Source organism: Etheostoma spectabile, chromosome 7, assembly GCF_008692095.1.
Source record: "Etheostoma spectabile isolate EspeVRDwgs_2016 chromosome 7, UIUC_Espe_1.0, whole genome shotgun sequence".
NCBI classification, from domain to species: domain Eukaryota; kingdom Metazoa; phylum Chordata; class Actinopteri; order Perciformes; family Percidae; genus Etheostoma; species Etheostoma spectabile.
In genome coordinates this window covers 7754480-7778480 of record NC_045739.1, presented here as the reverse complement: position 1 = coordinate 7778480, position 24001 = coordinate 7754480, and the positions used below count along the sequence as shown (strand labels likewise).

Genomic DNA, 24001 nt, shown 5'->3' with positions numbered 1-24001 from the left:
TGTAAAGTTATTCGCTGTCAAAGTGACGCCAAAATTATTGGGAATCAATGGAATGCTTACAGCAGGGGATGGCTTGTTGGCCTAAGAATCTTCCCACTGGAGGTACGCTTTCGCTTACCCCCTTGGTCAGTTTACTATGAGATTAGTTTTGTTAAATATGGTCACATTACAAACCTTAGAATAAAATAAATAGGTTTTTTTTACAAAGTTTTATGGCCTGTGACATTTCCGCTCTAAACTCCTCACATGGCTTAAATTGAATATCTGTTTGAAAGATCAAATAGTCCAATATTTCACAAACAAAGCAAATATCCGAGAAAAGTCCAAAATATGAAAATGACATTATGCAAAATATGTGACTTTGCCTTACCCTTGTTTCCTAACACAATAATCATCTCATGTTTTAACCCACTGGAAAGTGTCCAAACCCCTAAGTACCAATTTCTGCTAAGACACATGCACTAAAAGTGTGTAACCAAACTCTCCCCTCCTTTTCTCTCTTATGTGTGCTTGGTACTACTCTGCCACAAGGTCTTCATCTGTATGCTGACAAAAGTACTACAGATATCCAGAAAAAGAGTCCATGGATGATCCAGTGCTGGACTCATCTGCTCAGGCAGAACATGGCTTACTTCTGCTCAGGCAGCTAGAGAGGATGAGGGCAGCTGAGGAGCTCACTGATGTGGTGCTGCTGGCAGAGGGGACCCCCTTTGCTTGCCACAAGGTGGTGCTGTCTGCTTTCAGCCCGTACTTCCAGGTACAGACGCTATGCACATACATTGTTTTGAAAAAGACAAGATGATGCAAAACTTTACAAATATGTTGACATTACTACAAGACTGTAATTTTAAATCTCTGTGTTCAGGCCATGTTTACATGTGGCCTGAAGGAGACCCAGGAAAGAGAGGTGTCTCTTAAAGACACACCTGCTGAGAGCCTGGAGCTGCTACTAGACTACATGTACAGAGCTGAACTCCCCCTTTGCAGTGGCAACATTCAGGGAGTGGCTGCTGCTGCCTTCCTGCTCCATGTAGATGGGGCCTTCAGGTGGGAAAAGAGACTGGGAAGCAATCAGTATTTCAATAAAGTAACATTAAAGACATTAGGGGCATCAAGGTAATTTTAGCATAGTAGTTAGGTGTCCAGGTAGTAATTAGGACAGTGAACTAAAGTATAACTGAACAAGTACTGATAATATTCTGTTACCATCACAACCTTCTGCTTCAGGTTGTGTCAGAGCCACATGGAGGCTCATATGGACCCTTCCAACTGTGTCGGCCTGTACCACTGGGCCAGAGACCTAGGGGCTACAAGTCTGGCTGACTGTGCCTTGAGATACCTCTGCCAACACTTTGCACAGGTGTGGCTGTCATTTTTGGTAGATTCATAAGTTATTCTCTAAAATAGAGCCTAAAATATAAATATTCCTGGCTCCAAGATCAAATGTGTTACCGGACCTGGAAATGATATGGCCTGATTTTAATTTATAAACATAAAAGCTGTTTAATATGTCTATACAGGCCACATAGGACCAACCTGTTTTCAAGGCTCAGGAAAAAATCTGTTGCTCTACAAGACAGCTATTTTATGATGCTCTCACACTGCAAAACATTCTGCTTCTCACATTCTCTCACATTTTTTGGCTACTTTAATGCTGCCACTAGGTGGCAGAAATCCCTTACCTTTTTTGCACAATGTTGAGGTGTTGAGGCATTTTGGGAATTACAATATGTTGCGTTGGCTTTGCCATTCAAAAGAATGCTAACATGGTTGCAAAGTCGATTTGATTTAAATGTGACTAATAAATGACCAAAATGTCCAGTGTTTCTAATAACAACACAATTTATTATGACATTTGTAATCAAAATAAATACAGCCACATTGTTCCTAATGTAGCCTACTACTTTTTGTTCATAAATAAAAATGTAACATGCATCTACCACACGTATAAAAAACCGTTTGCTTCTCCATTCATGCAACACCTGAGTGCAGTTACCTCTTTGTCAAATTGACAGCACACCTCAAGTGGTGAGAGGTAGAAACCAAACAAACAAAACATGAACCAAAATCACTCTTTGCTGCCACCCACGGCATACTGTCATTACCATTGGTTACATCCCCTGTATTCTATTGTGCTGCGGTCTCTAGGCTTGCGAGGAAGAAGAAGTGCTGGAGCTGGATGCCCAAAGTCTTGGGGATCTGCTGGGTTCAGATGACCTCAACATATCACAGGAGGAGGTGGTGCTGGAGCTGGTGCTGCGTTGGGTGGAGAGGCGAAAGGGAGACTCCCAAAGCGAAGCCCAGGCTGTGAAGTTACTTAGGTGTGTCCGACTGGAACTTGTGGACCCTGGATTCCTCCGTAAAGCCAGGCGGAGAAACCCGGTGAGATAAGAAAGTTAGAGAAGGGACAAATAATAACAGTCAGGTATCCTTATCCACATTTATCAAATGATTATTAGATTGTCAGACTACCATGCCTGTACATTAATATTCCAGGTACTACTAAGGAATGCTGAGTGCTTTGGAATGATTGACGCTGCTCTCCAGACCTCAGGTCTCTGTGAGATGTCAGCTCCACCTCGTCCGGCCCTTCGTTACGGCATGGAGACCACCGACCTGCTGCTTTGCTTGGGTGGGGTGAATAAGGAGGGGGTCCCTGCCCATCTTGGAGGACTTGCTGACCTTAGTTTTTGCTTTTCCCCCCATGGTAGAAGGACTTACTACATCCCATCTCCACTGAGGGGCTGTGGAGGTATGGGGCAGATCACTGCTGGGGTAGTGACACAAGACAACAACATAGTGGTGGCTATAGAGGCAGAAGACCAACACAGAATAAAGAGGGTGGATATCTACAGGTGTGTGTGCTCACATATGTGAAATTGAATCTGTTTGAATGCAACTGCATTCAAAATCTGGTCTAAACTGCCTGTATATGTTCCAGGTACGATAATTCGGAGGAGAACAGCTGGGTGGAGCTGTGCTCCACAGTATACAGGGACATGTATGCTTTAGGGCTGTTAGGTAATGCTCTGTATATGATAGGAGGTCAGATGAAATCGCGCAATCACTACATCATCACAGACAGTGTGGAGAGATGGTCGCTGAAGAGAGGAGGCAGCTGGCTCAGCTTCGCCCCTCTGCCTCTCCTCTTAGCCTGCCACTGCACCATCAGCCTGAAGGAGTATCTCTATGTGCTGGGGGGGTGGACACCACAGGTACACAGACCTGTCATAAAACACTTTGCATGTCAGTATTAACTCTGCAGTAGATAGGTGTGCGGGAGAGTGTCAAGAAGACACTGGTCTATTGTCAGGTTAAGGTTGACAACCGAAAAACAGACTTTCCTCTCAGGTAAAAGGCTTAATTATTTAAAGGCCTTGAAAAGTAACATTATTAAGATGGGGTCCGGACAGGAACACACCATTTTCTATTAGGACACACCATTTTATATTAGGAATAGATGTATGTCATATATTTCGGTGCACCAATCAGGATTAGTGTAAGCAATATTAGAATCAAAATGTGAGTTGTTTTCTTATGTTGCCAGCCCTGTCACTCACATTTGAACACCCACACAATCCTTATTAAACAGATTAGTTGAGTTATTAATAACTTAATAAATAATAACTAATTGTGTTTTTTACTGAACTTTAACATTAATTGTTTTACATTTATATATTTAATGTTATAGAAAAATACTTTTCAGGTGCTTTAAATCCTCTTTGTGCAGATTTGAAAAGACGTTGACGCCCTCTAGCAGGGCAGGACCGCGATAATAATTCAAGCTGGGAATCCAATGTCAGCCCAGGTCGAGCTCCACACATTCACCTCAACACACCATGGTACACTATAGCTATTATAGCTGTTAGTTTTTATGCTATTAACATCTTTTTTATTTCACTGGTAAACACAATAACTGCTTTAAAAACATCCAAAATAGAAATTTGTTATATTCACACAAAAAATCGACACACGAGGGTTTTAAAGCAACTCACTGATTTAAAGTCAGATGATGTAAGATTGGGTGTAAGATTGAGTCTAATGGTTGCCTTCTAAGTCCTTCTCTGTTTCCCCTCAGCTGCTTCTCATTTCTCAACTCAATTTCAATTTTTTTTCTTCCCCTTTCGGTCCAACTCTCTCTTCTCCTGCCTCAGCACCAGCCAGATGATGAGCCTGACAAGCTGAGTAACCGTGTGTTTCAGTTTGACCTCAGCAAGGATAGGTGGACTGAGCGTGCCAGGATGAAGTACTCCAGGTACTGCTGCGGCACAGCTGTCCTCAATGGAGAAATCTACATAGTAGGTCAGACTACGAGACAGTACTGTGGTCCTAAGTATTTTTTCTATATGAAAAGAAAATGGAGCCAGATGATGTGTGTGTGTGTGTGTGTGTTCTTCAAAGGTGGTATAGGTTGTGATGGAGAGGATCATGGACAATCACGTCGCTCTCTAAGCTCTGTGGAGATCTATAACCCAGACACAGACACCTGGAGAGCGGGGCCGATGCTGCCCACTTCTTTACTCACGCTCCGAACCAACGCCTCCAATTTAGGAGTTGTGGAGGGCAAGCTCTACCTCTGTGGATACTACAAAGGGGCTGGTCAGTTGGTTAATGTCTCTCAAACTCTTTTTTTAACAGCTTGTTTGTGTAGCCTTTTCTCTTAATTCTTAGTAGTTCTCCTTAATAAGTTCAACTTCATGGTAACCCGGCCTTTGCACAAATACAAGACACACTTTGGGTCTGCATCCGAGTTAGGGAATTCCAGCTAACTGATGAGGCAGTATCTCTGGAAATTAGATTTTGGTCAGCCATAACTTACATACTTTCTCTCATGTCTGCAGGCCGTCATGAAGTCATCACCAAGGAGATTTTGCAAATGGACCCTGCAGACAATGTGTGGACGGTGGTGGAAAGACGAGCAGCCATGCATGACAGCTATGACGTCTGTCTGGTGGCTAACCTCAATCCTCGAGACCTCTTCACACCCTAATACAGCTCCTCCTGATTCTGAGTAAAAATGCTTGGAGACAGGAAGTGTGGGAAATGAGTTTCTGTCCTCATAACCTACTTAAACCTGGCATGACTCCTAGACTTCACATGCATCAACAGGAAGGTCAAGAGGAATGTCAAATCTGAATAACTTCCCAAAAAAAAACAGCAATACTCTGTGTTGTTTTAAACTATCTGCAAAGCTTTTGCCTTTTTATATGTATAATGTTTCTAACCATCAACAGATCCTCATACCTAAACATCAAAATTGGGTTAGTTTCTTTGTGAAAGACCCATGTGACCTTTACAAAAACTATTCATATGAACATTGTCTGCTCTTCCGCAGCTATGATTAAGGTTTGGTTTAGTTCAAGGAATTTAAACTAGTAGAATAAGAGTAGAGAAATATTGTGGTCATGGTTAGAAGAAACCAGTGTTGGTCTGTTGGTAGGAGACAGGATGCGAACTACAGCCTCTGGTGGCGCGCACTTCCTCCCTCCTTTTTATAGGTATAGTTTTTCACATGGAGAAAATTGGCTTATTAGCATTCTTAGAGAGTCAGATGAGAAGAATGTTATCAATCACCACGTAGAGAGTGGTATTGATCTTCTCATCTAACCCTTAGTAAGAACACAATTAAGCAGATTCTCCAAAATTTCAAACTATTTCTTTAATGTGAGCAAATGGCGGAATAAAATCTTCCAAATTAGCTTGCTTTGTCCTTTAAGTTATATAAATTATTTAAGAAGGAATGCTGGATATAGAGTGTATCTGGGTCATTAACCATTTAATAATGACTTTAAAACATTTAAATGAAACCCACATTCTAAAGCCAGCAAGTACAGTTACAAACAAGAACTAAATTGTAACTGTACAGTCAATGTTTTGTATCTATCTTTTGTATCCTGTAATCCTATAATCACTCTTTATAAGGTTATATGTGGCGTAATAAATTTATATGAGTTAAGTTTGGATTTTAAATAAAACAAATGAATTTAATCGTGTGGTTTGATCAACCACCATTACCCTTTTTGGTAGCGTTCAAAGTCTCTGCTTCCTCACAATTTCCTCGAAGTCTTCTCAAGAAATTATTTTTACATTTTTGTATTTATATTTTTTTGAGTTCCCGAATGGCAATGCGTCACATTCATGTCTGACTGAAGCGGTGGATTTAGGGTGAGTGTCTGACCCGCATGACATTCCATGCATTCCTTCGTCTCCTCTGTCCTGCTACTGAGCCGCTCAAATAAACAGTAGGCCTACCCGGAAAACCCAAAATTATCTCAAATGTGTGTGACGCGCCGGGATGTTGCTATGAGAGCTGGCCTTGGAATGAGGAGGCCCCGCCCATTGCTCCGGACCATGTGGTTCCCATCGCTCCTGTTGCTGTGTTTTTGAAAGGGTAAATGAAGAACAACACTGCTGCGAGTCGAATGGATCGGATGGGTGTTGTTAATGTGCTGATATTTAGCCGTTAGACTAGTTTGTTGCTCTGATAACGCTCTCCATGGGCAACTGCTTGGTCACTGACAAGCGCTTTGGCTGCTTTTGTTCGGTGCTCAAAGTGATTTGCGGATTGAGTCCCAGTAACGGGTGCTCCTGACAGGTGCGCACGGTGCGCAGAGAAGATGGGCAGACGTGAGGCACACAGCAGAGGCGCAATGAACACAAGCGACCGCTCCGAGCTCGGTTGTCTGCGGAACGCGACATCCAGCGGCCACCGGGCCGGTGAGGAGTCCCCGAAGCTGGGCAGCCGCCGTCCATGCAGTGCGGATAAGTGGCTGAGAAACTCAGACACGGAGGTGGTGGGCTCGGCACCGACTGCCACAGCGCCGATGGAAGTGAAGAAGCACCAGCACAAACACAACTTGAAACACCGCTACGAGGTGATGGAGACTCTGGGGAAAGGCACCTATGGCAAAGTGAAGAAGGCGGTAGAAAGAGCAAGCCTAAAGACGGTGAGTTTTAGCAAACATGTTGCAAAATAAAGTTTAAAAATATATATATATTTATGGTGCCTAATAGATGCTTATATAATCTTAAATATTTAACACGCAGAAATATAGCTATTGATGATGATTATGATGATGATAATGTGAAGAAGGGTAAATGTACACTATCAAGAACCTATTTCTTTATTTATTTGTTTGACCTCTTAACCTCCAACCAAAAGCTTTATAGAGATAATGTAATGTGTGAAATGCTGCTCATGCTTTTGTCTTCAGCAGGAGGTATTCAGCAGTCTCTCTGTGTGTGTGTGTGTGTGTGTGTGTGTGTGTGTGTGTGTGTGGTGTGTGTGTGGTGGTGTGGTGTGTGGTGTGGTGGTGTGCATATGTGTGTGTGCGTGTTTGTGTGGTGAGAGAGACTTTGTTGCTGCTCTTAGAATAATGCCCATGGTTATTAAATATAATTTGGAGGTGGAGTTTAGCTCATAGATGTGTGTGGTGTGTGTGTGTGTGTGTGTGTGTGTATGTGTATGGGTGTGTGTGTGTGTTGTGTGTGTGTGTGGTGTTCTCATGGGCTAATGCTGAACCCAATTCTTGATTCCTGTGCTGCCAGGCTGAGATGCTTTGGTCTGACTCACTGAGCACTTGAACAGGGGATATAATTACTTCAATAGGTCTCTCCAATTGAGTTGTTATTACCTTTACCAGTACACAACCACAACACACCCCACCCCCACACACACACACACACAGGTTTATGTATACAGTCAAGCTTAATTCCTTACTTGCTGTTATCTAACCCCAGAGACAGATCCCCGTCAGTCTCAAGTTCCCCTTGTTTCTTTAGTACTATAATGGGGATAATCTTTTTGCATCTTTCCTGCAATCAGTTTGTGGAAGTGAGACTGACATAATGTTACATAATGTGTGTGTGTGTGTGTGTGTGTGTGTGTGTGTGTGTGTGTGTGTGTATGTTTGTGTGGGGGGGGCGCAGTAGCCAGCACATACCAAAGATTCTTTGACATTATTTTTGGAAACAAGGCAAGGGGGCTGTTGTTTGAGGAGGGCAAAGGAGGAGACAGTTTTAGAGCAAGGAGGAGACAGTAGGTTTGAGATTACAGCAAAGAGCTGAGTTGAGATTGTTCCTGTAAAATGTCTGAGTTGTTGTTCTACCTTACTGCAGGCACTGACTAATGTACAGCATTAAATGGAAGGAAGGGATGATGAATATCAAGTCTTGGGTATGCAGGGCCACTAATCTGTACTGTAGGTCCCTTACATTGGCTAGCAGCCTGACTTGTATGGAAAGCTGAACCACATTACAATAAAAATAACATGTTTTTGTTTTGATGTTTATAAAAAGTTACTTCATCAGATATGTTCAGCTTTTAACTTTCACTTGTAACTAGCTCAAGTGGTGTCAATCTTCTTATCTCACTCTTAGCAAGAAAGAGAAGTACAAGTATTTCATAAAATGTCAAACAATTGCTTTAACTAGCCGTTTGTCTTTAAGAGTATTCATGGGAAAGCAAACCATGCTAGCTGAAATATATACTGAAACAGTTTGTCTGGCCCTACTTGTCTTGTGTAATTGTCCATTTAATTTCACGCTTTATCTATACACAGCATAGTACTGTAGTTCCGGGTCATGGCAAGGGGTTGTGCGTGTGTGTGTACGTGCGTGCATGCATGTTTGTGTGTTTGTAGTGGGACGGTCAGGTCAAGGGTCTATTTGGCAAGGAGCCTGTATAATCCTGCTCTTTAATCTTTCACAGATGCAACAAGGATCCATAGGGATGCTCAGACTCTTGGGAATGTGCCCTTGTGTACATGTGTGTCCATGAGTTTGTCTGTGAGAATAACAAGACAGGAAGTCACCCCTCAATCCCCATTACGACACTAGCAAATCACCTGTATTCAATCAGGTTGCAAAGTTGTGCACTAAAGGAACATTGTTGTCAAGACACAACCAGTGTACTGAAGCCACCACAATAAATGTGAAAGAGAAGAAGAGGAGAGAAATAATACATTTGCCACGTTGTCTGGTTTATATGAAGTCTCATATGTCTGTGCAGAACATCATGCATCTCTCTGTACATATTGCACATCTGTATTGGCTGTACCATTACAACATATACGGTATGTTCCTCTATTACACACATTATCTAATAATGCAAAAGAATATCTGATTTCATTTGCATGACTCAGACAGAGAGCTACTAATGTTTCTCTACATGCATCCTGTTACAGTTTGGCGTTTTTGGCTGATATCTCAAATGCAGCACATTATGTGCATGAACATTAAGATATTGTTCGTTAGAAGGATACTTTAGAGGCCATACAACATTTGTACGCACAAGGGTGAGATCATACCCACACTTCCTCTACACACGTGCCCTTCTAAAAATGCTTAATGCCCTGGGCCCAGTGTGTGTCTCTTTTCTCTGTGCTCTGCTGATCAGGCCTTAATGCCCCAGTCCAGGGGGTCAGTCAGAGCTTAGATGGACAGTAAGAAACAATCTTTTTTGCCCTAAGTCCACATACTTTGACATACGTCATCTCTTCTGTTTACCTGTCCTGTTAGCTCCTGCCTACATCCCTCCCTGCAGCTCATTTCATAGTCTTAATTTATAGCTGGGGAATATATTGATATATCGATATTGTGATATGAGACTAGGTATTGTCTTAGATGTTGGATATTGCATAAGTGTTGTCTTTTCCTGGTTTTATAGGCTGCATTACATTAAAGTTATGTAATTTTGTGAACTTACCAGACTGTTGTAACTTTGAGTCATTATATCCACATTACTGATGATTATTTATTAAAAATCTCGTTGTGTAAGTATTTTGTGAAAGCACAAATAGTCAACACTACAATATTATGGCGGTATGGATATCAAGGTATTTGGTAAAAACTATTGTGAAATTTTTAAATCTTCCATATCGCCTTGCTCTAGCTCCATTTCTCTTCCTCAAGTTGCTTTTACAGCCAGAAGGTTATTGGGGTCAGAAAACATGAGCATGCATGCGTACACGTTGATAGCTCCACAACCGCTGAAAATGTATGGCCTAATCGGATGTCCCAGTACTCCTGGCCAGGCACAGATGCCACATCAGTCTGGTGTATAAAAGATACAAACCTTAAAACTTGAATATTCTCCTTCACTGGATAGCGTCATATCAGTTATAGAAGGTCAGGTCAGTCCGGAGAGTCCCCTGGAGTGTGTTTGTGTTGTGTTGCATAACCATTGCACTGGAGCGTGTGAATTGTTCCAATGTCTCGTAGACATTTTTTTCCAGTAGCTGAGAGTGCTGGAGTTGTGACCGAGGGTAGAGGCCTGCGTGTCAATAGGGACATTGTAGAATTGACAGAATTATACAGTGGTATGATCATTTTAGGATGTCAACCTCACAAAGTAGCCCTGTAGCCTCATCTGCACAGTACATGTTTTTACTCTCTTTTTTTAGCTTATAATATTTCTAAATAGAACACCCTGATGTGTGTTCATTGGTCCGCCTCTGTTTTGTCTTTGTGTGGTGCCATTTTGGTGACCATTACTTCATCCAAAGAGGTTTAGGGGCTCATGTTGTGTCTCCCATATGTGTGTTCAGTGGTTGGGCGTTAAATCGGGGTACAGTGAGTGCCTGGGATTAAGGAAACAGAGTGTGAACAGTGCAGCTGTCAACCTTCTGCCATGGAGCGTGCTCAGATCACAGGAGACACATCCAGCCCTTAAAACCCACGTAATCACCTTTAATACCCACAGATTCTATTTGTGTGTGTGTGTGTGTGTGTGTGTGTGTGTGTGTGTGTGTGTGTGTGTGTGTGTGTGTGTGTGTGTGTGTGTGTGTGTGTGTGTGTGTGTGTGTGTGTGTGTGTGTGTGTGTGTGTGTGTGTGTGTGTGTGTGTGTGTGTGTGTGTGTGTGTGTGTGTGTGTGTCAACAGTATGAATGTTTTTTGTTTCCATGCACGTAATACATAAACTGTCCATTCATTATTTTTATCATTTTATGTTTGTTCACTATTTTATGACTTGAGTTGTTGAGAGGTTGGTAAAGGGATAAATTAGGTAATTTGGTGAGCTTTCAGCAGAAGGAATTGAAGAGGAATCTGTTTGATGGCAGCAGATCTTCTGCAAAAACAAGAGTTGTGCAAAGTATCACCAGGGTTACAACAGTCCCCTGATAATCTACTACTGTGTTGTTGCTATGAAAGATTGTGTAATCCAAATATGTGTTATATGAACACAAAGACATTTTTCACAGTTCATGTGACATGCACAGACTCAACACAGTTTCTTCTTTCTCAGGTGGCAATCAAATCGATGCGCAAAGAGCGCATCACTGACGCCCTGGACAGAATTCACATCCAGAGAGAGATTGAGATCACCGCATCGCTCAGGCACTCCAATATCATACGCTTCTACGAGGGTCAGTCTGAAAACGCAACCCAAATATCATAGTGAATTATTATTTGGTCTCATTACCAGACTGATTTTTAAACTCAGAATGTTTCAAAGAAAGTTACTGTACATGAGGCAAAATATATTTTATAATATAATTATATATTATTATAATATATATATATAATAATCTTTTTTTTGCTTATGAACAAATTCTACTTAATCACCAAAACCAAGAACGAATTGACCTTATTAAATAAGCGTACCGCATCTGTTTAATCTGTCCAAAGCCTAATGTAGCTTTTTTCTCTGTCATAGACCTCCGTTGATGTCCAAAAATAATGAGCGACACAGTCTGTAGCTTATATTGATTTGGCCCCACATAAACCAATCTGCTACTGTAAATACTCACTAACTCACTAACTTCACTTAACTAAGAAGTAAGAATCTCACCTCATGAAACTCGTACATGTGACCAACAGTATGTCCGATTTCTGGTTCCTTCTTAGTTTATTAGATGTAGAATGCAAAGTAGCATCTATTATTGTTGTATAGGGAAGGTTATCATATCATATAAACACATCTACATTATGCTGACCTGTAAATGTGTCCTGTGTCCTGTGCAGTATTTGAGAGCCGGGATAAGATTGTGATAGTGATGGAGTATGCCAGCAGGGGAGAGCTGTACGATTACATTCAGGAGAGGGGGAGACTGCCTGAAACAGAAGCCAGAGGCATCTTCCGACAAATCACATCTGCTGTCCACTTCTGCCACAAGGTTTGCAAACACACACATACTGCATATACACACTTCCTGCAATACACCACTGGAATTTAATGTGAATTTGGTAACCACATGTAGGCACGTGTGCAACTGTGCACAAGCCAATAAAGTACCGCTAAATCTACTAAATCCTAATCCTAATACTACAGGAAAACTTGACTTGCTTTTTTCAAATCTCTCTGGGTTAAGAGCGCATAAAGCCTTGATTAATTTTCAGAGTCACACACTGACAGATTTAACAAACGCCTTTAGGCAAGAAATGGGCAATAGAGTAACAGAATCTTGATACATATTTGATCAGCACTGTCTAGTTAAACAGTTTAATCTGAGTTTCGTGAGCCTGGTGCATTGTTCTGGAGAATGCCAGTTACGTCCAGTACCTCAGTTCAAGCGTGAAGCACTTCTGTCAGTCATTGTCTTAAACCAGCCCCAGGTGAGGCAAATGGTTGCGATTAGCCCAGTCCAGGTACCTTTCAGTTTGAATGGGAGGGCAGCCAGACGTATCTACCAGAGAAAACAAAATGTGAACTGGCAGATCCGTCTGGTTTCCTGGCTAGAATTCAACAGCTATGCAATAACAGAGGAATTACCAAGGAAATACATACATCCTATTATCTGTGTCTTGCAGTCAGCTGAGTTGGATATGAAAGAAATTCTTATTTTGGCAGTTTGGCTTCTTCCTCAATCCCTTATATTAAACTCAGAGATTATCATTCCTCTCTTGTAGCTTTGTAGTAGACGCGGAGGTGGATTTTGTGCTCCTCATGCCCTCAAATTTTGTCCCAAAATAGACACGAATGTTCCAGCATGAATGAATTATTGAATTTGCCTCTGAGGTATGCAGGGCACATGGAGGGATTATTGAGGCTTCAAAAGAAGAATGAAAATAAAAAAAATGTTGTGCTGTCCTCCAAATCCGTTCATAGTCCTTTAAAAATAGCAAGAATAATAACCTGGTTAATCACATTGATTCATTTCTTCTGCTTTTCTTCTCTTGCATACATACTGTACATATTGAGAACAAAACATTGTCTGAGGTCATTTCCTCCACTTAAGTGTTCTGAAGATGATGTAATTAACAAAAGACAAGAGGCTATTCTGGCTCATCAGCCAGTGGCTTTAAGATATACTGACAGCAACATTTAGAGTTTCCCTGCATCACACGGCTTCCTGGGTGGTCACAGTTATCTCTAACGGCATTGTTTCTTCTTATGATTTTCTAGCTATTCAATGTCATGGAAACATCCAGCGTAGTCTTCTTCACCAGGCTCCACAGCTGTCTACACTCTGTGGCCCGTTGTTGGCTCCCAGGTGCTTAATGGCATCAGGGGATCAAATTGCATCTCATCAGATTAATTAACCCAAACAAAGCACTTCCTCATAGCTGTTGATGATTAAACAGCCTGAGAGCCTTTCACGTGTTAGACATGCGGCCCTGCCACACGAGGCCTGAGTGGAATGTTAATGGTAAAAATATATAAACGCCTCATGCACCACAGGCAGGTTTATATTGTATCTTTTAGACCCTTCAAACATCTGACTGTAAACGGTAGGGAGGAGCAGCGCAGGACCTCACGTGCTTCTACTCTCTTGCAGAACGGTGTTGTGCATCGAGACCTCAAGCTGGAGAACATCCTTTTAGACCAAGATTTCAATGTTAAGGTAAGATCTATAAACCACAAACAACCTGAGCCTTCATATCCCTTTCTGACAATGAAGTGTGATAATGATGCATGTTTTGGGAAATAAATGAGGATGTCCTCACTATAACAAAATACTTATCCCTGGATAAAAAATAGTCTCTGACAAAAGCATTGTTGGCCTGAGAGTGAAATACACTGTGCCCCTAATTGAACTTTTGTTTTGGAACATGAAGGCTTACCTCTTTATGAAACACTGGCAGATACATTTCTGGAAGCAGTCTTGTTCCACTGCCGCTGTATTTAGCATCCTGAAAGGAAGCCTCACATAGTCAAGCTAATAATGGTTTATCTTGCCAGCTCCAAGTTGAATTGCAAAGTGCACATTCAAAACATACATTCGAGCACTTTCAGCCCACAGTCATGTTAATGTGTTGATAAGCCATGCACACTGAACCAGCACAAACATACTACCAGGTCTTAAGGACCCAGGGGTAATTTTTCACCTTATTTGGGTATTCCTCTCCTTATATGGGAGCTGTGCATGGCCAATGAGGAAAGAAGGGATTCCAGTAGCAATCGGAGAGTTTAAATATAAGTATACTCTGTCTGTCCATCAAAAGAAAACACTATGTGTAGCCCGCTCTTCATTCATCGCAAACCTCAGGTTCACAAACATTGGCCTCTTGCAGCATCTGCTGTTGGAAATGACCAAGCCTCTGTGCAATGCATGTGTGTATTATAATTGCATGATAGCTGTTTAATGGCATGTGTAGAAGGCAGGCACAGCCAAACATGGTAGGTAAAATGTTGGTCTTGATCACATTTGAAGTCACAGATTTTAATTTGACAATATACTACTACTAAACTTGGCTTTGATTATTTTCAGTTCAAAAGAGGCAGAAATCTTCACGTTTTTCTTTCTTTTTTTGAATGGAGCATTTTGAAAGTGTTCACTTAATGTATTCATTAAGTATTTTAAACGGACACCGTCATCAATCATATATTGTTTTAGTACAAACATATTAACTTTATAGCCTATGTGATAAGAAAAGTGACAAAAACGTACAAAAACACAAAGACACTATAGGTGATTAGGCACTTAATTGATCCATGCTGCACATAACACAAACACTATATATTTCTACATAGTGCACATATGCAGCCAGAAGATATATTTCCCAGCCAGACATGAAATGATAAATTTCACCAGATTGAATCAGCTGATTTATTCAAGACAATGAATAGTTATGCTTTTATGTATCAAAACACAAATAAGACTTAATCCTGGCTCAGACCAACAAAATATTTCCGTTGGTTACATCAAACTTCACTTACTTCCCACAAGATATTATCACAAAAACTGCAAAAGGCGGCTCAAATATTTGCCCTAACAAGCTGCGAGCCAGTGTAGACCATTAACCAGCAATTTGTTTTAGTCTAGCATTTGTGTGAAACGTTGGCTTCTCACGTTATTCCCAGGCACGTGTACAGGAGTCATTTGTATCTTTAGAAGAAAGAGTGCGTCTTATACACATTCAACACTTAAGGAATGTCTCTGCCAAAGCACTGAAATGAGTACAGGAGCCTCGGGCTATGTATCAGCTTTATAGAGAATTTAACACACACGTTTATGCTAGCTTGTAAAAAGAAAAGCTGTATAAAATGCACAACTGTCCACATTGCCGCTGTAAGTGTACTGTAATATCAACTGTAGGCTGGTTTGTATACACAGTGCCATTATCCATCTGTAATGGTCTCTGTTCCCCTGAACCTCAGTTCCACAGAAATAAAGCTGTCACACTGAGCATACATAACACCAGGGGGGCTGATAGTGGACTGGTGCTCATGTTAATAATATCTTCAGATAGAGAGGAGCCTCGGTATGTCTGCGTATGGCTCCCGCAGCCTCGAGTGAGTGATTGTTCCGTTATGTGAGTGTATGCAGCCTGATGTTTTTGGCCCTCTCCTCTTTCCTCACTCACACTTCCTCTGGCAGCATACCTATTTTTGGCTCCTTTAAAAAGGAATTGTTTTGAGTTATTGTGTTTTTGCCACATGGGTGAGAGTTTGCAGTGCATACTCACTGAAAAGGAATTTGGATTGCGTGAGGAGGAGGAGGAGGGAATTTGTGCAGACGTGAATGAGCGAAATAAAATTTATAAAAAGGGTTCAGTGTTAACCTATTAGTCCATTATGTCATAAAGTCAAAGTTGTATTTTTGTTATCAGCTGTTTAAGTTATGTCATCTGTGATTGTCACATTAACCCTTTTCTTCATTTGGCACTAAAATATGACCCACGCTCGGCTGGTCTTTTGTGCCCACAGTTGTGAAACATTTAAATGACGCATAACATACATGTTTTTTCCTGAGATATGGGTTGTATTTTTGTTGTATGTATTGTTTTTAGTTTTTTAGGTTTTGTATAAGATTGCAAACAAATAAAAATAGGTTTATGTGTTGCATTGCCTGCTTTATAAGTCTATTTTATTTATTAATAAATATATAGTTTTGAATACTTTGTTTTAATTCAGTGGGTAGGTGGCTTTCTGAATAAAAGGACTTGACTGGTTGCACTTGGTATTTGTTTAGTTACCACATTAACTTATTTAGTTGTAGCAAGGGACTCAAAATTCCTATAAATAAGATGCCTTTTTTCTGACTCTGCAGCTGGCAGACTTCGGTCTTTCCAATCATTTCCAGAGGGGCACTCTGCTGCAGACGTACTGTGGAAGTCCGCTCTACGCTGCCCCGGAGATAGTGAAAGGACTGCCCTACCATGGGCCAGAGGTGGGTCAACACACACAGCCCTCGCTGGTTTCTTCAGGAGAAATTAATCAATGCACCCCATCCAACCAAAGCATTAAAGTTGTGGGTCTAAAACCAAAAAAAAATTAGCTGAAAGACGGCAAAGTGCTCTGTAGAGCTGAGAAGAACTACAGTCTGGTGATAATTTTCCGCTGTAATTTTTATCATGCTTAAAATGATAACAAATCATGCACCACCTCATTAGATTAAAAAAGCCTGAATGTAATGAGTTGGCAAGGCATGTTCTTCATTATGTGTGTCTTTGTGTGCTAGGTGGACTGCTGGGCACTGGGGGTGTTGCTGTATGCCCTGGTGTACAGCAGCATGCCATTCGATGGGGCCAGCCTCACCACACTCACAGAGCAGATCAGCAAAGGTCGCTACCGCAGACCCAACCCCCCCTCAGGTAACCCTTTACAATGTCCACGTCTACATGTTCTTACTAGTGTCCTGTTAATTACAATGTTTTAGTCAGTTTAGCTGCTATAAATAACTGTTGACTCTGTTCCCTCCAGACGCCTGTGCTCTTATCGACTGGTTGTTGGCAGTGTGTGTGGACGAGAGGGCTACGATAGAGGACGTGGCCAACCACTGGTGGGTAAACTGGGGTTTTGAAGAGAGTGTGTGTGACTGCCCTTCATCTCCACACCAAGAATGCCCCTCCCCCCTGCTGGCTCGCTACATTGATTGGCAGAACCGGGTCGCAGCTACCAGCAGCATGACCGTTGACCCAGGGTGCCTGTCCTCGGATTCCTCCCGTCCAGCCCAGCTCTCTCCTCACTCCTTTTACTTCAGCTTCCCTCTGAAGAGCGATCATGCAGGAGGTGGAGGAGGAGGAGGAGGAAGGGTACGTGGAGGAATGTCAAGTCTGAGGAAGTCCCGCAAGGAGAATACAATTCCCCAGACTGCACTGGGAGCTTGTGGTGGTGGCTCCTCTGCTGCGATTTCCTCCTCTTCCACCATTGAAAGAAAGAAACCCAAAGGCATTCTGAAACACCAGAGGAGTTTTGACTTAGTCTTTCACAGCCCTCCCAAAGAAAACTCTTCCTCCCAATCATGTAACGCTACTCCCCAGCATTTTCGAACACATACACTTACACACACACATGCTGATGTCCTGTCCAGCAGCCTGTCGACTCCCTCTACATTCAGTCAGCCCTCATCAAAAATGCCCAAGAAGGGAATACTGAAGAACTTGTATGGAGGGGAGTCGGGTTATGTCTCATCTTCAGACAGAAGGAATCCTGGAGCAGAAGTTAAAGAGGGGGGTGATGAAGGTGATTTGTGCTCCAACAAACCGCACACTTGTCTCCCAGCGGCAGAAGACAGCCCCACCATGCATACAGAGGCGGTAAGAAGAAGAAAGGGGATTCTGAAACGTAACGGCAAGTTCTCTCGCAGTCTGGATCTTCCTGATGACCACTGCTCAGCCCACACAATATTCCCCGAGGCTCTGCAGCAGCTCCTCCAGGCTACAGGGGACGCCGAGGGGCATCACAGCCGCCCCTCCAGTGTGGTAAGCGAGGATAGCCTCTTCTCCTCTGATTCTTTTGACCTATTAGACCTCAGCACCCAATCAAGGCGCAGGATTTTTTCCCGGGGGATGCAGCCCAGCGCCTTCAGCTCTGAGGAGGACCTGGAGCAGCGGAGAGCTGAGGCGGATAGAGTTGGTGAAGATGGAGAAGGACAGAAGGAAATGCTCACATAAATCTAAGGAACAATGGAAACATTAGTGTGATGGAGAACTGGGTTGATCAAACACCATTTTTTTCTATTTCACTCCTGAAACAATCAGTGCCTGTCATCTTGAAAAGACTTTAATGAACTCTGGAATGGTTGTATCTTGAGAACAAGGACTGCCATACATTCTACTGTGTTAGAAAAAAAAAACAAGCATATTTGTCCGTATTGAATGATAAATTAAACTTGTTATTGCAATTTCAATTGTATTCTAAATGTGAGGAAATGCAAAAAGTGACACCTAAAGGGGATCCAGTGTCTGCCAAATTGCAGAGATGGGACCTGAATGTGGAAGAATGGACAGTCTGTTTAATGAACTCACTCTGACCTCACCTGTACTTGCAATAAATCCACTTTTTAGATTTTACAGCAGATTTCTGTTCAGATGTAGGCATGGGCCGGTATGAGATTCTGACAATATGATAACCTTCATCAAAAACTATTACGGTTTCACGTTATTCGTGTATTGTAATTACAGCTATACATTATACAGCTGTGTATTATTTTTTAAATGTCTGATAAAAACTAAAACTTTTTTTTACATTGAACACAATGTATTTCATTTTGAAACATACTGCACACTGGCAGGGAGAAGGATTTCTAAACTGTTTAGAAAAAAACAGCACATACTGTACCTTAGGAACGGTATGATACATTTTAGTGGTTTTGACACTGTGACTTTTTCAAACTGTGGTATACCTTGAAACCAGTAACCAGCTCATGCCTATTCACATCCTTGAAAATCTGAGTCTGGATGCTGAAATAGAAATAGAAATATAACCAAGTACAATCTTAAATATGGGAATCCATTATTAGTATAGCGTATAACTTAGCTGAGGTAGAAAAGTCGGTGTATCGACAAAAGCTAAATGCGACAAAGTGTAATTAAAACAGACTTTATGAATATTTGAAGCATGTGAGACAAAAACACCAGATCTGTGTGAACTGATGAAAAGACTAACGTTTCTCAAACTAACACATATAAACAAACATAGATGCCAGATTTAATTGCTTTCTACCGTTTGAGGTTTTGACTGGCATTCTTCCAACTGCGTAATCTTGTTGCGCCCTCTTCTTCTGCAATAGTTTTGATGGCACTTTTAACTGTTTATCTTGATGTTCTCAATTCCTAATAGTCACGTAATGGGATAAAATGCACATTAACTTAATTTTGTTTTGCCAATTTCCGGAAATCTGGAAACGTTTGCGGTTATGTTTACATTTAACAAATGGGTCATAAGACACTGTCATGTAGTTGCAAGCAGATATATGGACATTATTATGTGTTTTTTGCACACTAGAGGAGTTATTGTTGCTGACTATATATTAATAAATGCTTAAAATTGCATGTATGTGCTGTAAACCATTTATTAAAAGTTTATGTACTGCTTATAACTGCTAAATATGGGGAGTTTAAGTTAAGCATTACATATTTCATCACATTATTGAGTATATTTGTACTAAACAGTAATGTACTGTGCACATCTTTTGCACCGACAGACACAGTGTGAATAGCAGATGGATCACATTGCTTTTTATCGCTGCTGTGGACAGAAATATATGCAGTAGATGTATGCACTTTTAAATCTGTAATTTCATGTTGTGACGAAAGAATTCTGTTCATTTTGTTCAAGCGCTTCATACCTTGTTTTTGTTTATTTATTTTTGGGGGGGTTCACATAATAAATTATTTTCTAAATTATGTACTGGTTTTACATAATAAATTATGTGAACCTAAATAACTTCCAGTTTTTTTCTGGTGAGAGAACAGCTAAAGCAGCTGGAGATGAGAGATGAATTGAGCACATACTGCAGCTTTGAAATAGTAAAGATAAATATTATGAAGTGCAGATGTTGTGCTGTGAAAAATAACATATTAAGACAAATCACCCTTTTATTCTAACCCTTACTATAGTTCTTACAATACAGAGAACAAGGAACGTTGTTTATAAAAGACCAATAGCTATCCATTTAACTAACTTCCAGAGTCCTGTGCCTCCATAAACACAGAGCTCTATTTCCTCTACAGACTGTTTTAATAATGGTTCATGTACTTAAAACAAAATTGCATTTGATAGAAGAAAACCCTTAGCAAAAGAGGTCAAATAAGGCTTTAGTGAAAATATTTTAATAACTACATGTTGAAAAAAGTAAGCATAAGGCACTGAGCACGACACATGCATCCTTTTGCCTTTATTTCCTTTATTGGCTTTCACTAAATCATTTTCTAAAAGAATGTGTTTTGCACTCCTCTCGGTGTGATGGAGCGAGCCCATCATTATCGTCAGGTAAGGATTACATTTTCCGCAATTGATTAACAACATTTACCAACCTCTTAGGCCTATAACATCCCTTCAAAAGTTATTAAAATACATTTTTTCCCCTTATTTCCTTAAATGCTTTTCTTTTGGACATACACGTGTTCACAGTGTTAAGATGAAACACAAAGCTCACCAGCAGGTCTTGTTAATGTAGCCTGGTATAGCTGACATATTGTTAGGGCTTACTTTATAGCACCCACTTAATTGTTAGTGTCCTTCCTGTTGCAATACATAGTCTAATGACTTTAATGGTTAATTGATGGCAGCAAAGCACTTTGTTTTTTTGGCAATAAGTCCAGATAGTGCCAGTTCAAAACAGCGGTAATATCTAGTCCGTCACACGTGGACTGTTCTGTTACGAAAAGATTTACAGTATGTTTAGCTAATATTTACACTGCATGAAACAATGTGACCAGGCTGTGTGCTGGAAGGGTATATTGTCTCTGTCCAAAGAGTTTCTGTGATACCTCATCATTACTTACTAGGTGGGACAAATGCAGAATCATTGCTGTATGGAATTGATCTGGCGATAGAGTGTACTCCATCTGTGGAGTTACTTTGCGCAAAAGACAATTATAGGGCTACTAGATTACTGTAAAGTCAGTCATCAGTTTTCATCCAAAATAAGTTATGTTTTTATTAGTATTTGTTCTCTAAAAGCATGTTTCCAAACTTTTTTGACTTGCTTTTTTTTATGTGTGTGTCGTTTGAATCATTTTCAGAAGGTAAAATTACCCAGGAATCCTTGTCAAATATGAGAAGAAAAATCTGCAAACTTTTACAGCACAATAATGTTGGAGGGTTTTTTTCTGTTGACAAAACAGTTTCACCTTAAGATCTCTTTGGCAGCTGTGCTGGAGCTTATGATGAACTTCACATGAACGTCGTCAGCAGATGGAGTTTGCCCAGCATTTTGAATCTTAACCTGGACAACATGGACAAGAAGTGTTTCCTACTCAACCACAATTCAGAGGGAAAAATTACTCCACATCTATTTTACAGTCATAGTTACTTTTCAGTTTAATATTTTACCTAAAAACATGATTTTATGCAATGTAATGCATTGCTAAAGATTAAATGACACTGCTTCAGCAATTATGGCAGAGTGTATTTTGATTGGAAAAAGTTTGCAACAACTTTTAAATCACCTCGCTTATAGTTGCATGTCATGTTTTAAGGTAATGGTTCATTTAAAATGTGAACAGTCTTGAGCAGTAAGTTGTACAATCCCGGTAATGTCTCCTTCTCTGAGGAGCTCGAGAAACGAAACAAAGCTTTAACAACCAGAGGATGATAACTGTAGGGTGACAGCAGCTTAAAGTATTTATGCTGTGTGTGTGGGCCTTCTGTCAATCCCATTGACAACTTCCCAAAGCAGCATGGACTCAATGGCCAAGCACTTTAAAGATTTTGAAGTATTCCAAACATATGCAATGATCACTAATGCTAACCACGGGGGAAGGCATTCACACCTAAGTCTTGCAGGCCAAGAGGCTTTTCTTTCTCTTCCCTTACGTGTGGATTAAAATACTGTTGAATGAACAAAAGCAGCCAGTATTTAATGGTTTTAGGCTGATTATTGGGGCCCAGGCAATTAGGGAACAGCAGCATTACGAAGGAGAAATCCTTCATTACCCACATGCTGTGGCTATGAGTCCTTGAATTTGGTTTGGATTGCAGCCTTGGAGCCAAATCCAACCACATCAGTACTCCATTAAAAGTCCTCTATTAAAATATAAACATAAAAAATTATGTAAAAGTATTTGATGTACTCAACAATAAAGATGCCCGATACCGATACCTGAACTTGAGTGTTGGCCGATACCATGTACTGATCCGCTACCGGGGTGTCATATATTTTATCATTTTTTAACAGCTGTATACTACTATCCCTGTATGGATGTGGTATGATTTATATCTTTGTTGTCAGTCTGGCTCAGGTTGAACTCTTTGTGAAACATGAACATGTTTAGTAGATTGTGGTGTAGCACAAAAGTAATGACAAAATAAAAAATCAGTACTTAGTTGAGCACATGGTGCAGCATTTCTATCATCACTTACAGCCAAGCAAACTTAACTCTAAAGAATTGAGCAACAGTGTCATCTTGTGGCCATTTAATGTGGTTGGCCGAAATTACCCATGTATAGTAGCCTAGACAACAGAAGCACGAAGCACTTTAACCAGTGGTGCAAAAACAATGACTTGCCCAAGCTTCAGGTAATATTTAAATCTAGGCTGTTAAAAATAGGACAAGTACCTGGAGGTTTAATTAAAAATGGCATTGATTGTCTGTGTTACGTCAGAGTATTAGGATGGGGAGCAGGGAAAGAGGAGGATGTGACATCTTGTCAGAGCAATATATATATATATATATATATATATATATATATATATATATATATATATATATTTGTGTGTAACATGAGACTATATATCGTATTAGACCATCACTGCTTTATGGTTATGTTGGATGAATTACAGGATTGTTCCCTGAATTTGTCAGGTAGGCTATTGAAGTCACTAAATGTGTCAAAACAGACCTTCCTATCTAGGGTACTTATTTGATTTGATCTATAAACAATTTCTCAATATAAACAAACAGATTTAAACTACTATCGAATAATCTGTTTAAAAACGCCGGCACTGCATGTCGTACATTGTCGTCACTGAACATAATCCAGGGTTTTGGCGTCAACACTCTGGCTCTACGCTCTGTAGCTCCCTCATGTTCGGCCCCACCTACGTCAGCAAGTAATATACCGGAAGCAAGGGGTTTTACTTGTTAAATAAAAGCACAACATCTAGCGTGAATTCAACCTTCAAAAATAGGCATCTCAACCAAAACTCGCCTAAAATCCTATACGGGCTTTTGTAATATGCTATTTTATAAAAGCAAGAATTTATCCTTTTCATTTGTTGTATTAAGTGTCACCATTTGTGATTCCATTATTTTTTAGACTTAACATAGAGAAATTTAACAAATTTCAGATCAACATTTTTTAGTAAATAATATTAATGTATAGGTAAACAAGAACAACTCTACCAAATCCGAAAACTAGGATGCTAAAATTCTGAGAGCACTCAGCGTAATCACTATGAGTACATTTTCTGTTTCAGCACTGAGAACACAATACAACAGAATATGGGCTATAATATGAATAAAACAATAAGAGTAAGTGAAATAATAGTAGTGTGTACACTATAAACGCCTCTCTTATATACAGATGAGTACATAGGATTATGTATACAGATAATTAAGATGCAGATTAATAAGAAATAACATATTGCACACGTTAGTAGGAGGTAAATAAATAAATCAATACAACATAATAATAGATAATACATAATATATAGTATATTTATTTATT

At 40.4% G+C, this 24001-nt stretch overlaps 2 protein-coding genes across 3 annotated transcripts in view; both read left to right on the top strand.

Moving 5' to 3' along the window:
* The window catches only part of LOC116693047 (kelch repeat and BTB domain-containing protein 12), a 6775-nt gene extending 1153 nt beyond the window's left edge, over nt 1-5622 (top strand). For both annotated transcript variants that reach the window (XM_032521716.1, XM_032521717.1), the window contains exons 2-10: nt 532-757; nt 866-1047; nt 1228-1360; nt 2149-2382; nt 2497-2855; nt 2942-3215; nt 4155-4302; nt 4402-4599; nt 4842-5622. In XM_032521716.1, coding sequence (XP_032377607.1) covers nt 584-757; nt 866-1047; nt 1228-1360; nt 2149-2382; nt 2497-2855; nt 2942-3215; nt 4155-4302; nt 4402-4599; nt 4842-4990 — 1851 coding nt within the window. In that variant the 5' untranslated portion in view covers nt 532-583 and the 3' untranslated portion in view covers nt 4991-5622. The remainder of the gene's footprint in view (nt 1-531; nt 758-865; nt 1048-1227; nt 1361-2148; nt 2383-2496; nt 2856-2941; nt 3216-4154; nt 4303-4401; nt 4600-4841) is intronic.
* A 697-nt stretch (nt 5623-6319) lies between these two features.
* On the top strand, nt 6320-19998 carry LOC116692347 (NUAK family SNF1-like kinase 1). The gene is made up of 7 exons (XM_032520558.1): nt 6320-6947; nt 11246-11366; nt 11965-12116; nt 13719-13784; nt 16434-16553; nt 16845-16977; nt 17087-19998. Exons 1-7 carry the CDS (start codon nt 6618-6620, stop codon nt 18277-18279), a joined length of 2115 nt encoding a protein of 704 aa, XP_032376449.1. The 5' UTR covers nt 6320-6617; the 3' UTR covers nt 18280-19998.
* Nucleotides 19999-24001: the final 4003 nt, after the last annotated feature.